Source organism: Calliopsis andreniformis, chromosome 3 (genome assembly GCF_051401765.1).
Source record: "Calliopsis andreniformis isolate RMS-2024a chromosome 3, iyCalAndr_principal, whole genome shotgun sequence".
Classification (NCBI taxonomy): Eukaryota; Metazoa; Arthropoda; class Insecta; order Hymenoptera; family Andrenidae; genus Calliopsis; species Calliopsis andreniformis.
In genome coordinates, this window is record NC_135064.1 from 20,020,550 (window position 1) to 20,037,758 (window position 17,209).

General features: G+C 40.0%; 1 protein-coding gene across 1 annotated transcript; it reads left to right on the forward strand.

The window, feature by feature from the left end:
- On the forward strand, positions 1-4,335 carry LOC143189009 (uncharacterized). The gene is made up of 2 exons (XM_076393597.1): positions 1-1,174; positions 3,442-4,335. Exons 1-2 carry the CDS (start codon positions 576-578, stop codon positions 3,923-3,925), a joined length of 1,083 nt encoding a protein of 360 aa, XP_076249712.1. The 5' UTR covers positions 1-575; the 3' UTR covers positions 3,926-4,335.
- Positions 4,336-17,209: the final 12,874 nt, after the last annotated feature.

The window sequence follows — 17,209 nt, forward strand, 5'->3', positions numbered from 1 at the left end:
GCGACGCGTACACTAGCTACGAGAGGTTAACGATAAACTGGTGTTATCGTGGGCGTTTTGACACGCGTTTGCATGATCAATACCCTTTGTAACACTGGCGGAGCTCTCCTCGTATTTAAGGAGACTAAACTCGTCATCGATCAGCAATTAGTTCACGGTTGACACGACTTAAACTTGTAGACTCACTGTGTTCCTCAAGCAAGCTACGTACTCTACAGGATATCTGTGTATCTAAAGTGTTGATCTGATTAATAATTCTTATGGCCAGGTCGCCAATTTTCTCTCAACATAATCCAAACGCGCCTCTGAATCGAAGTTGAAGTGGAAACGAAGAATCAGCCATCGCGACGTGCCATTCGGCGATCACCCACAACGTTCCACCGTTATCAGTGCTCCAATGGTATCTGATTAAGTGTCTGAGATAATCGAGAATCGGACAGCTCGCGTCACAAGCCTATTTTACACCGAAACCACTGGTTCTTCGCCAGTAGTTACGCTCAACGAAACCCATACCTGTTGATTCCAGCCCCATTCTCTCCCATTACAACTGTTTCTCGATAAATCGCCTCGATACCATGGAGTCCCAGGAGCCTCTGGAGGAAGGTGTCGACTTCATCGAGCGCGAGTTGATCCCAGAGATGGTGCACTCTCGGTGCTTCTGCGAGCCAAATTCAAGGGAGTTCGTCGAGTTAGAGTCGGTCTCGGCCCACCTCGACGAGCTTAGTCGGACCAGCGAGATTTATCGAGCGGAGGCTGTCGTCAGGTTCTCTGGCGAGCCTCGCTGCTTCCCTCTGTTCGTCAAGCTGCTCCCAGAGAGGAAAGGGCACTCGCAGACGGCGTTCGACGCCTACCAAAATGAGGAGATGTTCTACTCGAAGATGACAGTCAAGTTTGGGTCAGATTTGGTCCCAAAGTGTTATTTAGCCGACTTGGGTCGGTATGGGAGGACCGTGGTGGTGCTGGAGGATCTCGAGGCGACTGGGTACGAGCTGATCGATGGAGAGTTGGACGAGGATCACTTGAAATTGTGCGTGGAAGTTCTGGGGAAGTTCCACGGTCGGGGCCTGAGATTGAAGGCGACAGAGCCCAGCGTCTTCAGGGAATTCGAGGCGAAACTGTTGGAGATTACCCTTAGCGAGGAATCGATGAGGCGTTACGAGAAGAGGTCGTCCAGGTAATTCGTCCCTTTTCCGTGAATGTGTAAGATAGAACTGACTTTAGATTAACGGTGTAGATTTAGAATTTAAGTATTCGGGTTTTATCGTCACTGTTTGGGCCTGGAATTTTATCGCTTAATCGATCATCGTAAAAGCTAGCGTCTGATGCAACTTTCGGGCTGGAGTTTGGCTGATGGCTCGTAATGTAGTTGTCATGAAGCCGGTTTATCGAATGGAGTTTATATTTGTGCGCTTAAGACTCCAATTTGGGGTATCTTAATTCTTTCGTGCTTGCTTTTATTGGTTTTGATAGCGGTATAATGAGCTTGGATAATTTAGGTGCTGAATAGTTGGCAATATTTCCTGTAATATTTCGCTCTATAAAGGAATATTTTTTAGACAAATTTTCTTTGGAAATTGGAAGCTGTGAAATTGGGTTGCTGGATGATGTGACAGCTACACTATTTTTGAATATATATTATATTCGATTTGCTAAAAGAAAGTCATAAAGGCGCGGAATAACTTAATATAGGTATTGCTGTAGCCGTGTCCTATTTTCTAAATTACTTTTCTCAATTTCCATAAAAATGCTAATCTTCAATTTTATTTTTTCCAAGAAAAATCTTTTCTAAGGAAAAAACTGTTACCTGTTCTGCAATTTTGTATCTTCTCTACATAAAATATAAAGCCGCTTATAATGAATCTCAAGCCAACATGAGTTCTACGTTCTAACTATTTCAGTAAACAAGATTTAATTCATTCCAGGTCTCAACTTTGCAAACTGTTATTCGGTTCACGTAACATTTATCTAAAATTAAAACTTCAAAAGCCTACTTTGTAACCTTGTATATTCTATCTGCAATCAAATAATCCCACGTTAATCCTGCATCCCATTTAAGCCCGAACAAGGTCGTTCCATTCTCCAGTCACGTTTTGATTTCCAAGAATCCCACAAAACGCTTCAGTGCGATTTAAAATCGGCCAGGAAACGCAGGGAAACGATTACACGGCAGATAATAGAAGAGGAAATGTATCACCTGGAATCTTCTTGATTCCAGTTAAGTATCACTAACTCCGGTTACTAATTCCAGCGTAGGGTTAAATAAACAGCAGCCAAGCGTTCCGCGAGATGTACGATACCAGAGTTAAATTAACGTTATCGCGGAGGATTAACGTTCGCTAGATTTAATGTGGGCGAAAGGTCGCGAAAAGCACGACTTACGAGTCGTTGAACGCGATTGCGATCTCTTTGTTGTATGACATTTTAATGATACAGTAATATTGACGTTATCGATTTCAATAACAGTCGTTCTATTGCGGTTCCGATACGAGTATAATAATCGAACGACGATTGAGGTGGACTTTAGCCAAAATTGGTCAAGTTTATTAACAGATTATCTTTTCCATCAATTTGTTGTAAAATCAACAAACATCGTTGCCATGCAGTTTGTGTATCGTCGAGTTGCAATGAATATCAGCTTGATGGTTGGCTCAATTTCATTGCAGCTCCTACAAATTACAGAGTTTTTGATGTTTTGTTATCCTGCTACCGTAGCGTGCTGTAACTTCAAATTTTAAACGCGTTTCGCTTGGAACCATGTTTTTCGAGGTTGCACACAGGATGCTGCAAAAACTAATGGAATAGCTTTAAATTTTGCATACGTATAAAGTTGACGCCACCTTTTAGCTTGAACTGTGGAAAATGAGCTGGATTTATCTTAACTTACTTTTTCAAGAATTATAATTCTACCTTTCATTAGAAAATAAGAACAGTATTTTTTAAAATCCCACGTTCTCAATTTTTTATATGTTTTATCTACGTTACAGTTCCAGTGATAGAAGCATTCATATGGTTCAATTATCTGCACACATTTTTCATTTTAGATAATGAAACACATTAAACTTACTTTCAGGACTATTTCATGTATCTATCGTACCCATTTGTCAATCTTTTTCAAATACATAAATTAAGCCAGTATATTTTTATAACAGAAGAATTGAAATTTTACCAAAGATATAACGAAAACTTGTAAATAATGATGGAAGATTATATAATCGATCAGATAAATAATAAAGAAAATTTGTACTCATATATTTTGATCTTTGAAATAATCAATCATTTACGAGTACCCCTAACATCATTATTATCGTATAGCCAAGCATCCGAATTTCTGTGTTAATAATCTCACAGTAACTTTACTTTTTTTCCACGTCCATGCAAAATTGCCTCGTCAATAATCTCTCGACAGGCTCCGATTAAATCTTCACAACTTGTTGATCGCAGAATGATGGACATCCTCGAGTCAATGGCGGATTCAAGGCTGGCCGAGAAGGTGAGGAGGAGGTTGAACAAGAGCCCGATGGAGACAGTGATGAGCATCGCGTCGGAAGTGAACGAGGTCTCGACGATATGCCATGGCCATTTTTCACACGATAATCTGATGTTCAAATACGAAAACGAGAAGCCGATCGAGGCGAAGGTGGTCGACTGGCAAACGATGAGGTACTGTTCGCCTGCTGTCGATCTAGGGCCCATTCTACTGTATAACATGAGCCACCAAAGTGGGCCGTCGGATCTGCAGGGCATTCTGACGCTGTATGTCAACGCCGTCAAGTCGGAATACCCAGAGGTAGACGGCGAAAGATTGAAGGAAGACATCCTGGACAAGTTTCTGTTCGCCTGCCTGATCCTATCTTTTCAGGAACACATAAGCGACGAAGAACTCAAGCGAATCATTTTAAAATTGGACCGACTCGATGTTTTCTAGAAAATCCACGTTGCAACGTGACTAGATTCCACGTTCCAAGTTTGCCAAGGTTGTGACGTTGAGACTGAACATTTTTTTCTTTTTTTTTTACTGAACGTAGAATTGTTGATATGGTTTCTTAATTACGTTTCCTGTTGATCCACTTGCGGTGTATGGAGGGAGGTAGCTATTAATAAATGACTTTGGAAGTAATGTGGTTTTTGTCTTCTTAAAAAGTGGCATGATTGCTTGCGTTTATGTCTTGTGATATGCATGCACTGATTTCTCCGCAGTAAAGTTAATTAGTTGAATACAGTTTGCATGATAGTTGAGGTAATCTGTCAGTTGTCGTAGGTGAAATTGACTGTATACTGAAGTACCAGAAAGTGAAATAATTAAAAAATATTGAAATTTTACAGTACTTAAGAATACGAATATTTGATGTGCAAAAATTTAAATTTCTAATTAACCCTCAACTACTACACCTATTAAAACTTATGTAACCACTATTACCAGTCTCACAGACCACTAATTTTTATTGCATTATTATGAACATAAAAGTGGCAAATAAAAAATCAAAGTCAACTGTATTGCAGGAAGGGAAGTAGATGTAATAGTAGTTAAGAGTTAACTAGTATACAAGAAATTCATAATGCTCACACACAGACCGTCGCCATTTATTTAAATCAGGTCATATAATGCATTCAACGCAAGTTCAAACTATTTTCCCTAAAAAATATCAATAAATTCGCGTACAACCATTAATTTCCCATAATTCCCATATCGACAATTTCCAAATACCGCATAGTTCCCTGAATTTGACTTTTCAAGCAGATAATAAGCCTCACAATAGCCCTCCACCGAGCAGAAAGTCTAAAATGTAGATCACGAAGCGTGGTCGATCGCTTCACAGCTGTTACGTTCGAGACCAGTATCGGTATTGTTCGTCGAAACGAAACGTTACTTTCCCTCGAATAATGTTTGCAGATGAAAAATGTAGTCCAAGGCACACAGTTTTCGGACACGGATTTATGTACATACGTTACACTCCCGTGCAGCAAGGTTCACACATTCGTTACCCCGACTCAAACCTTCTGTTTCCTTCGACCCAAGCGTCTCCAAGCTGCCATAATGCGACCCCTCGACCATCGTATCAATCTTTTCTGCAAATTCCGTCTCTACCAAATAAAACCGATTTTCCAGCGGGGAGAGGACGAAAACAGGTCAGGGTGGACTTTGCACTCGATCGAGGCGCAATTTAATCAAATCACTCACGTTCGATCGCGTTCGCTCGTATCGGTTGCCTCGCTCCTCTCGGACAATCTGATCTCTCCTGATCGAGTACCCTTCCGCTGCTCGCTGCCAATCCTCCGTCCGTGAGCCGAGGTTAGGTCTCCTCTATTCTAAAACTGAAAAATGTACAAGTGCGTCAGACGTGGCTCCGTACCAGGGCGTCGTGAATTTTCTACGTTGTCGATCGTTCCCTTCATCGCGAGACGGAAGCGCGTGGCTGCCAACAGGGCCCCGCGAATAAGAAGCCCTGAATCTTTTATGAAGTCTCCCTACACCGACGAGGAATTAAAATTACAGGGCTGTCAATGGGGGTTAATTAACGAGGGAACAGCGAGTCTGTCGTTGCTATCTATTTAGACTCTTACACATATCCTCGACGGGGACCATGGAGGACTCCTGTCGCAGTGGTTCTGGCTCTGGCGGAGGTTGCGGTGGCTGTGCTCGACTTAGGGGTAATCTACGCGTTATGTTTCCTAAATTTCCCCGCTGGTTCGTTGAGCACGTGAAGTAGACGACGGCCATTATGATTAGCAAAATAATGAAGGAAATTAGCATGCGACGAGGGCCACATCTGGACTTAAGGGGCGGCGTGCACGACTGCAGGAAGTCCTTCGACGAGATGTAACACTCCAGGGTCTGGTGGGACGAGGCACCGGTGCCATTGCAGTCGCAGAAGGCCTTCGCCGCGGTCACACCCATTCACGCTTTCGTAATTTTGATGGTTTTGTGGCCCGGGACGGACCTGCCAAATGAGATGTGTACGGTGGATTTTTACTTTCGCCGCGAATGGGTGTCGATCGTCTGATTTTTGCCGATATGTTCACTTGTGTATGCAGCTCAGATGATTCTGTCCGTATTGATAGTGTCTATCTCTTTCTTACATAGGAGCCATTGAATAAGAAATGTATGTATTGTACATGTAGAAAATGTCGACGTGGCCAGAATCGTTTGAATCGGCCGTACATATTATGGTTTCGATTGGATTGGGATTCGACATAAACGCCACGACGTCTGGTGGTGGAGAAGAAAAACATTATTAAAGGTGGGTCTACAGGACATGTTATGTAACAATGTTATATAACTTTTTAGAAAATAGAAAAGAGAGACGTTATGCATACTTATGTTTCTTTTCTGTTTTCTAAAAAGTATAACGAAGTTATACTGTTCCAATAGAAGATGTAGCTTCCGAGTATTTCAGAGTATCCTCCCAGAGTATCTTCAGAGAGCGAATTCTTTTCTATTTATATCAAACTCTTTGGAGTTTGGATTATTTTAATCACAAAGTTCAAACGACGTGGATTGACGAAGTGTCTGAAAAACTTGATTTAGATCTTGATATGTGGATTTATTTTCGTCCGTGATTGTTAAATATGTAACATTCGTGGAGCATTTTAACCTGGTTCTTTATATGGAAAATATTTTTATACAAACTTGTACTAATTCTGAAAGTATGAAAGTGCCTAATTTCAATTTTTTGTAGTATCACAAACTATGTATAAACTTTGTATCGACATGTGAGAATCAGAAGGAAATGCTGGAATTTTAATATTCACAATTGCATAATGACTTTTAAACTGATATAATATATTATGGTTAGGAGGACCCACTTTATCGATTTGGTACTTCAATAATGTCGACTACTGAACACAAGGGCTCATTAATATAGCTTGTTAGTAATGTTAGAGGAACGAAGGTCGAGAAACAAGACCCATATTTCACGGAACCTGAAGTTCAGAGAATCGCAGCTGTACTCTCGCCAATCGTTTGCAGTCAGGTCGAATGGAGCTGGAACTCCTAGATTATGAACATAGTTGACGACTCCCTGATGGTTTCAGACCCATGGATTCAACGTTTGTCTAATTCCGTAAAGCGAATTGGATGTTTGTAGTCAGTTAATTGTACGTCAGCAAGAACTATGAATATCGTCTATGCGTCTCAAAAATTTCTTGTACTTCTATGAATACGTATATTTCATACCTACACCCATTCGATTTAATTCAATTGATAATGGTAGTCAATAGCTCACGATATTTTCAGATGCACCTACTTTTTTTATTTTTACATGTAGGTAGTATTACTATAAGCAAAATTTCACATAATTCTAAAACTCAATTAATAAAAAGTAAATTAGAAACATTGATCAAATAACAGTATTTAAAGTACTAAACCCTTGTATTTTCATGTATAAAACTGCAACGCTTAGATGCACCCAACAAATTGCAAAAATGGCCTACACCTAAGGGTCTAAAACTACTTATAAAGCATTAAGCAGAGTTCTAAGATTGAAGATCGATGAAGTCCAAGAAACACTTCTTGGACCTTCTTATTTCATGGTAAATCGTTTCCCGTAATTTTCTAATACACCAGTGGAACAGTTATGATCTTTGGTTCACTTTGCTGTTCACGTTCCCCTTTAACTTGCATTATCCGAAGAACACGGAAAACATTTCACCGATGGAAACCAACTGTGTTTCCTGTGTGCTCCACTATTTTTACAGCTCGCTGTTTTCAAGTTCTTCGCGAGAGCAATGGGCACTGGTGAAAATAGTTTCGTCGGTCGGCAGCTTGCTTAACAGCCGACAGTGATGTCGGATGACTGGACCACCGAACGAGTTAAACGTTTTCTCTTCCTTATTCTTCCGCTGCCCGTTCTCAACTTCTGCGCGGGAATCGCCATGGGGTGGCTTTCATAAACTTTTGACCAGACTAGCAGTGACGATGAGTAATTTTTCCTGACATGTCACTGGGTTTCAATGAAAAAGAGAGTACGATGGTAGGTATTATAATAAGTGTTTAATATTTTACTATCCATCATGTGACTACTCCTATGAATTTATCATTCACACTTTGCGTGATTAAAATAAAATAGAGTTAATCAGGGATAGCTTTCAACTGTGAATATTAATTATTTCAGGTTTTTCTAATTTAAAGGGTCGTAGAGAAGAGGGAACATGTTTTCCAAAGGAATTGGAGCTATCATCCAACGTTTTCTTCTAAAAGAATGTGACTGAAACACGTATAAAATCTTGCTCGTTTCTCACCCTCACGTGTATGCCAACAGCTCGTGCATCGTCTGAGATTTTTCTCAACCAAATGCGTGTACATTCCATTCCGCAAATAGCGGAGGCATTTCGAATCCTTTCGGGAGATACGTCAAATATTCTTTATAAGCATCTGTGGAATTTTTGGCTGTAGACGAAAGTCCTGCGGTGAGATCTTTATCCTTTTCTCAGTGCTCCCTGTGCATAGCTTTAAAAGCTTGTAATTTTCAATGTTTGTTATTATTACAGAGTAGGTACACAGAATACAAATACATTATGAATTATTTTCTGAAGAATGTCTTTCATGACTTCTAAAATTGTGAAACTTGGACTTGCAACATTATTAATTCACCTACTTCCTGGTAGATAGTATGCTGTTCTATTAAATATGCAGATATTTCTAAATAGTTGCACTCCACAGTTGGGATAAAACGAAGTGGTGTATTGCAAAATTTACGCAGCTCGTGTCGTTCTTTGAGCTAACAACTAATTCGTGACTTTAGTGAAAGCACCAAAGCTCCTCAAGCTAGGGGTTGCATGCCTAATCAGACAAGCAGCGTAGACAGTGCTTTATGCGTTCCTACATCTACGGATTTCCGTTTAATATGTCTATTTGTATGCAGAAGTATATTATCTTAGGTGGTGCTTGCGCTCTGCGATCTTCGTTTTGGTACGTGTTTTTTTCCAGCCTGAATGACTATTGTGCGCTTAGCTAATTACTCTCACGCTACCTGCGAGTTGTAATGTGGTATTCTTGTTGATCACTTCAAAATTTTTAGCAAAGAAGCAGAGAAGCATGGAAGCAAAGCTCTTCATGATTAGTGAGGTGGACGTATCTTTGGCCATATTTCATTTTTCAATGAAGGAAATTATATTGTCACTGATTTCAGAACATGTAACAAAAATTTCGAAGCAGAATATCAAGTCTATTCTTAAAGATAGAAACTAAGAAAATAGGGAGAAGAGACCTTCTGAGACCCCAGAAGTCCTAGCATGAGGGTAGTCCTAGGATAAGTGTGTAGTCTTGGGATGAGGGTAGTACTGAGATGAGGGTAGTCCTGAGATGAGGGTAGTCCTAGCATAAGGGTAGTCCTGAGATGAGGGTAGTCCTGAGATGAGGGTAGTCCTGAGATGAGGGTAGTCCTAAGATGAGAGTAGTCTTAGGATGAGGGTAGTCCTGGGATGAGGGTAGTTCTGAGACAAGCGAAGCCCTGGGATGAGGGTAGTCCTGAGGTGAGGGTAGTCCTGGGATGAGGGTAGTCCTGGGATGAGTGTACTCCTGGGATAAGGGTAGTCCTGAGATAAGGGTAGTCCTGAGATAAGGGTAGTCCTGAGATAAGTGTAGTCCTGGGACCAAGATGGTCTGAATGCCAGAGAGTCCCCACCGAGGATCCCCAAGACAATCCGCACCCCTCAGAGACTCCGGAGCGAATGAAACATTCGTCGTCCTGCAGGGCTATATATACTGTCCGACCAGAAGAATGGAACTAATCACAGAATCGGTTTGTCATCAATTATAAGATAACGTTCTTACATAGTCCTTCGACAAAGACAAAAGAATATTTTTTTTTTACAATAAAATTCTGTTCACCCTCATAATTAATTTACAACATCTGACCATCAGACTCGACAACAAAAAGTTCCAGATTCGAAATGAACATCCTTATTGATTTTTATTACACAAGGGGAATTAATATGAACCCGTGATTGCGTAACAATGGTATAATCTCGTCCTTATTACAAATTTCCAAGGCTTAACTATCTACTCTTCTACTTTCTTTCCGTGAACCTATCTTCCTCTGGTCGGTCTTTACTTGACCACAGTCAGAAATAATCCATGCAATTAATCTCCTCCCGCTCAAGGTTCTTTTTCTATATCCTCTTATCTTAGATTACGTGCGGTATATTTTCCGCATCCTTTATAGCTCGCGGAATAATGCGACTCTGCATTATCTCCGCGAATGAGTCGAGATGGCTGGTGGTTTCTTATCCGCTTTTCTAGCGTGACAGAGTATCACGGTGTTACGGCACTTTTTAAAATGGCTGCTGCTGCCTGCAAGCTTCCGCATTTAGGCCAAACTCTTCTAAGAACATGACTGTCTTGTGAGCACCATTAAATTCGTTGAAAATCTTCGCTTTAACGACTTCTGAAAATTGTCAGTCACTTTGCATATCAGAGATGCAAGTTATTCGAGATGTACTGATGGGCTAACTTTCTTTTGTTACCGTGTTTAAAGCCTGAATCAAGTGTGGGTTTGAGTAGCTTGAAGGTTTTGTACTAAAATGGAAGAAAATACGAGGACAGAGTTTCAGTTTATCTGTGACTTTTTATAGCTGTCAAAATCTGAATTTTGTCAACGAATTTTTTGAGATGCCGCAAGCGACTAAAAATTATTGTTTTCATTGAATTGACGACTTTATTTTATTTTATTTTTTCTATTTTATAAGAATTTATGAACTAGACAGTAGTATTTTTATGGAATTTGGGGACCGGTGATAAATTTTAAAAAAATGTATCTAGGCTCACAAATAGTTTTTACTTTCTCACTCTAGACAATAAATTCTGTTTTAATAGGAAACATGAAGGGTTATTTTTTAATACAAAATTCTGTGGCATTTAGGGAAACCAAGAACTAAAATTTCAAGCCTCTTGCGATACTTTAAAAGTCATTTTAGCTTTTTTGTAAATTTAGTCTAAAAAGCCTAGAAGCAAGACTTACTGACTATTACAAAATAGTTGATAATAGAATATTTGTTATATATAGATAGAGATCTCAAGACTATTTGCCGAAATGTGCGACAAACACTTCAGGAACTCACAAGTAGATAAAATCGAATCAGACAAAAGATGCAAGAACACATGTTACCAAATAACCAAATAACACTTCAAAGCAACATATGAAATAAAAAGCAAAGAATATTCCAAAACGTTTCCCAATTCTCGAATTTTCCTCTTATTTCAATTGGCTAAGTGAAAATTCGAGCAAACTGTAGCTGGATTATTCGATTTCACGATGTTGCAGCTGGAAAGAATTCGCAGAACGGCAAGAAATGGAATTTCGCCGCCGCTTCGCTGCTACGAATCCCTAGCGAGTGTCGGCTACTTTCGAAACAGAAGAGACGCTTTGTAGAAGACTTAACTTCCGTTTACACGCCAAAGCGAACGTGTTTCGCCGCGGTAACAAAGGACCGACGAAGAGTCTTTGAAAAGTCTTCAGAACAGCGGAGCATCATCCAGTGGAACGTGTTCCCTCGAAACGACGCAACTCCGTGAACGTTTTTTCGCCGTCTAATCATGAAGGCTCAACCGAATTGCATCCTAACAGCATTCAATTAGAAGATGGAACGAGAGTGAGAATCTCGATTAGCTCTGTGCGCTAATTTTTACGGGATTCGCGAGAACTTCGGAGAGAGCACGTTACAAGGAAAAGGGACGAAAAAGAAGGGGGGATGCAATTAAAAGACAGTTACGAAATTTTCGCGAATAGGAGGTAGGTTTACTTGGAGCCGCGTGAAATCTGACAAATGTGACGCGAATTTTAATCGACGCGATAGTGAGGGAGGCCTCGCCGAAACTGGCATTCGTATTCTGTGCAGAGTTTAATCGATAAATTATCGAGAGATTCATGAAACCCCGGGCGGTTTTTCAATTCGAGTAATTCAACGATTGCCGTGACCATGCTGCTGATGGAATGCACAAAAACCGTGTCGTGGCTGTAGAACGCATTCATCATGGTGCCTCTGTTCTTTTATGAGCAACTTGGGTGAGATTTTGCCCATTTTTTGGGAGAAAAATTCGGCAGTTTGTTTGCTTTTACTCCTTTGAATTTATAGGATAAGATGTTGAACAGCGATCGGATAGAAAAGGAAGATGAGTGAACTTATTCTACTGATTTTGTTACGTATGACTTGAGACATATTCTACTGGCTCCACTGTATCTCACCCGGAACAGTTTCTACTAACTTCCCTGTGTCTGACTTCAGACGTATTTTACTGACTTCGCTGTATCTCACTCGGAACATATTCTACTAACTTCGCTGTGTCTGATTTAAGACTCATTCTACTAGTTTTGTTGTAGAATAGAAGCAATATCTTTCTTAGAGCGTGTATTATAAATTCATTTGAATAATGTGAACCCAAGAGCTGCACTTTTCCCACTGTTCTTCTATTCTATTTCAATGACAACTGAGAGAAAATTAAAATTTAACAAATAAATCACTCGAAAGAAAAAGGTACATCATACTATTTTTCATAGTTAACTAATTTTTCGAATACCTGTGAATGAATTTACGAGTCACTGTACCTACTATTTATGGGCACGCAGAAACCATTGTCGATCAATAAATAACTTCGCCCGTTCACGGGCTGGAATAGCAATCACGACACCGAGAGGGCTGAAAAAAAAAAATCCTGCATCCCTCAATTCGACGGTCGAAAGCACATAAAACGTCTCACGTGACAAAGTGACTATCGAACAGCGTGATTAATCACGTGCGAACGTTCTCCTACTCCTTCGCCGCAATGAGGCTATCCGCAAGGACGCAGCCGTTCCACGAGAGAACCGTTCCGATTTTTACACGCACACGAACGGTGACCAGCAGTTTCGACGACACCGCGAAACAACAGACTGCTGCCACTCACATCGTTGACAATCGATGCGTTAACAGTCAATTATTCCTGCCACGTGTCACAGTGTCGATCGATCCCATATATATTCCCTCTTGTTTTTTTTTTTCTCCACCCCTTCCCCCCCTTCGCTCTGACTCGTTTGCAAACATTCATCGGCGGCAGGCACCGCGCAACGATGAAATTGCATTTTGATTCGCGTCACCCTCTTCTGCCGGTTTCGGATGCGGGACGTTAATTAAAATAATTGATAGTATCAGCTGTCTTTGACCCTTGCGCCGCGGCGTGTCCCAGCCATGACGTTATCGCGTGTATGCCTTGCAGACAGACACGCCGTCGAATAAATGCTGGTACCTGTCCCTCCTATTTACACGAATAACCAGTCCCCCGCGGGTCAGAATTCGACTCTGCGATCGAATATTAAACTGCTTCGCGGGCAATTAGCTCGTTGATTAATGATGGCGGAAATTAAATAACGGGATGCAGCGCCGACCCGTCCCGCGTTTCTTTAATTATTCCTGACCATTAATTAAAGGGTCGTCCCTGTGCTACCCCGTCGGGCTGTGTTATTTGTCGACGTTGCTTACTTTGGAAGCTGTCGAATGAATTTGTTCGCCCTGGCGAATGTTTAGGCTTTAATTTGTTGATTGAGAAGCCTGAGGGCTGGAAGGAGCGAAGACTTATTTGCGCGGTTAAAGTAAGAACTTGGAAAAGGGTGGTTTGGGCTAGGGGTATTCATAGGTGGCGAGTAATGTTAGTATATTTGGCGTAGCTGTAATTATTGTGGACTGAAGATATTTCTATCGTATTGTGATCATTTCTTTTAGGAATCATCTCCTTGTCTGACTACATACGTACACTGACTACTGGGTAAACCATTTATAATACTTACACTTACACCGTGTATGTACTATTAATTTACTCTAATATTGGATAGACTGCCTATCATAAAAACGCTTCACTAAGTAATTTTCTAGAAAATTTGAGAAAAAGATAACGAATAAAGACGAAAGTAACTCTACATCTGCATACTAACTGCAAATTCAATAATCGATCAAAGATAGTTCACAATACGTATTTATATACCTACGTTTCTGCTCGTAAAACCGCAAAAAGGAGAAAAATCATTCTGAAGATATAAATGATAGCCGCATCTGCGTTCCAGTCATTCAGTGGAATGTCTTTATTACATAGCTGGTCCGGGAGCATTGCACGTTCAGGAATTTCTTCGTTTTTCACGATAACGATGGCCCGTAGAATACCGGATGCTGTTAAGCGACGCTAGTTGATAAGGGACCCCGAAGCAATGTAATTAAAACGCAATACGGGCGTTACGTTTAATGGAGAGAGTGGAATTAATTAATGGTAGGGTATTGCGACTAAAAATTCTTGCTGGTCTCTGCATCTTAATAAGAATTTTTCATTTGATAATTCTTTAGAAATAGTGGATGGAATCTAGTAGAGTGGTGCATTTGAAAATTGTGATCGCAAATAGCGTGACGTTTCTTTACTTTTATTAGGAGATACTAATCTTCGTTGAGTAACTTCTTCTGTATTAAAAATAGAAATTTGATATGCACTTAACCCAGTAGATACTTTCTCTGACTTATTTACAGTACTATTCCTTCAAGTAGAAAATTTCTTTTATTCATTAGAAGAACACGGTCACCCTTGGATGCAGCTATATTTTATGGCTCGTACGCTCCAGATAAAGGACATTTTTTATCCCCTAGTTCCCACAGTTTTTTCGACCAGACTGATTACACCACATGCCATTATCAGAATTCGACAATTGAACGACCATAATTCAATTACGAGGCTCTCCCATTCCCTGTTCCGAGGACTTTCCTCCGGATGATCAATCGGAATTTGTCTTATTTCCGTTTCACCCTCCGTTCCACCCTTTCATCGTCCACCTAACAGCAACGTGTCTTCTTTCTTATTTATCCCCATTCCTAGCAGCGTTAATTAATCTTTTTCTCCCATCAGCGTTGGCTACTTCGTGCTTGCACTCAAAGCTGCCAAATTTTTCCCGCGAAATTTCGCGCGAGAGAATGGGACAATAAACCTTTCCACCGAGCTAAGTAAGTATCGAGTGAATTTTTGTCATCGTCGCTGCAAGATACTTGGAAACATGCAGTAGACGGTGATTTTTACTACCCATCAAGTTTCCCTTGGTTTTTTCTTTTCCCTTCTGGAATCTCGAATTTTATGGCGAGGCAATATTTCACATCTGCTTCGTTGCCCGTCGCGCCTCTTACCAGCCATTTTATTTTTCATTTTTCTTCTCCCCACGAGTAGGCCACATTTACTAATTCAGCACTTCTTGAAAGCTGTGCAGGTATCGCTGCAACTGTGTTGGAGGAGATGAAACGGAGCTAGCGACGAGTGTGTGGGGTTGAAGAACTGGTTGCGTGATGGGAAGCGACGCGTGCGTCTGAATATGTTTAACAAAAGCTAGGACGCAAATGTTTGCGATACAAACAGCTTCAAAGAATTCGAACGCGTGCGCCGGAAGTAAGATGTGATCGTTGAAGAGCCAGGCTGTTTAGCCTCGGCTGTGCCTTGGGATCTACTGTCAGCAACTCGCCTTGGGATTGTATTTTTAAAACCTTTCGGTGACTGTCGTGGCTTAAAAGTTCCTCGAGTATTGCAGCGGAAACTTAGAGTTCTTCGATAATATTTTTTTCATCTGAAATAATCGCCTGTTCGTGCGCTTGTCGTTTTAGGTCTGCGTCGCTTTGAGCGTTATATGTTTTGCGAGGAAACACGATGCACGTTTTAACGGTGAAATTTACGAGTCACCGAGGAGGCTACATAGTTTCGGAGGCAATTTGAATCTTTGCTGCATGTGTTCCTGCAGTCTCGTGGAAGGAACATTAAATGTTTGGTATTCGTGTTGCGTTATTGTGGGGAGTGCAAGTTGTGAGAGCTAAGATGTGGAGATTTGGGGGATTCAAATTTTGCCATGGATAGTAACTATTTTAATTTTATAGGTCCTTATAATGTCCTTATTTGTATGGGTATAAGGGACTCGATTTTGTCATAGATAGAGCTATTTTCATTTTATAAGTTCCTATAGTATTCCTATTTGTTCCTATTTATCTTTATTTGATAGATATAAGGGACTCAATTTTGTTATGGATAGTATATATTTTAATTCTATGGGTTCCTATAATTCCTCTATAATATCTCTACTTATCCCTACTTTATAGATATAAAGGGTTCAGTTTTGTCATGGGTAAAAGATATTTTATTTTTATAGGTCACTATAATATCTTTATACATCACTATTTTATAGGTATAAAGGACTCAAATTTTGTCGTGGACAGTAGGTAATTTATTTTTCATGGTTTGTATAGAGGAGTTCAATATTTCGTATGCATCGTTTTATTTTTTATCAATTTTTCTGCGGTAGATGTATATTCAGGGACAACAATAGCCCATTTATGAGAACCGTACATACATAGTGCAAGAAGCATCGCAATCCAGTAAAAAAGTACCATGCACTATCAAAATTTTTTTCAATATATATTCAATTAACACTGCATTGAAACAATTTTTATATTTGTTTTTTATTTCTACAGCAGTTTTTAGCACGAGGCCGAAAAAATTCACAGTGTCGAGTTTCTATCTTTTTTTTTTATTTTTCATTCGAATTACGTAACACTTCAAGAGCTTTTTCAATTATTGTGCTCAAATATTTCCCGAAATAGATAGCACGAATATGTAAAGATTGTATCTAATAAATCATACATCTCCGCAACAGGATAAGACCGCAATCGCGGAAAATTCTGGCTGTGATTATTTTCCTATACACTATCGATTCGAATGGCGAAATTTTATTCACAGCTGTGGCCGATATTGTGGTCCCCTTCTGTTATTGTTAATACACGTGATCCTTGCACTGCGCCGCGCGTATCATTAATCAAGCGCATTTATCCGTTTCCGTGTCTAAAATCTGTTACTCAATTACCCATTTATATTTAAGTCAGTGTTGTATGTAATTTACAAATGTTTCGATGCATTAAACAACGACCGAGAGGTGTACAGATAATAACAATTACGATAAATAAGCGTTCAATGCCAACAGAAATTCTGTTTAATTGCGCGGTTTCACCTATATCGTCAGATGAATACATTAATTACAGCCATTATTAAATTTCTAAATTCGAGATCCCTCAGTATCCGAGGCATTGTGCAACGACCTATTTACTCAATTCGAACATTAATTCGAAGATAAAAATTCTAATTAATTTCCTCACGCAAATAATAATCTTCATCCGCTTATCACATTAATGATCCACGAACATGCTTTCTGGCACTTTACTTTTTATTTCCATA

Bases quoted from the DNA above. Each gene is read 5' to 3' on its own strand.
- LOC143189009 (XM_076393597.1), top strand. From the start codon at position 576: ATGGAGTCCCAGGAGCCTCTGGAGGAAGGTGTCGACTTCATCGAGCGC. The intron at 1,175-3,441 runs GTAATTCGTCCC...TGTTGATCGCAG, and splicing joins TACGAGAAGAGGTCGTCCAG to AATGATGGACATCCTCGAGT.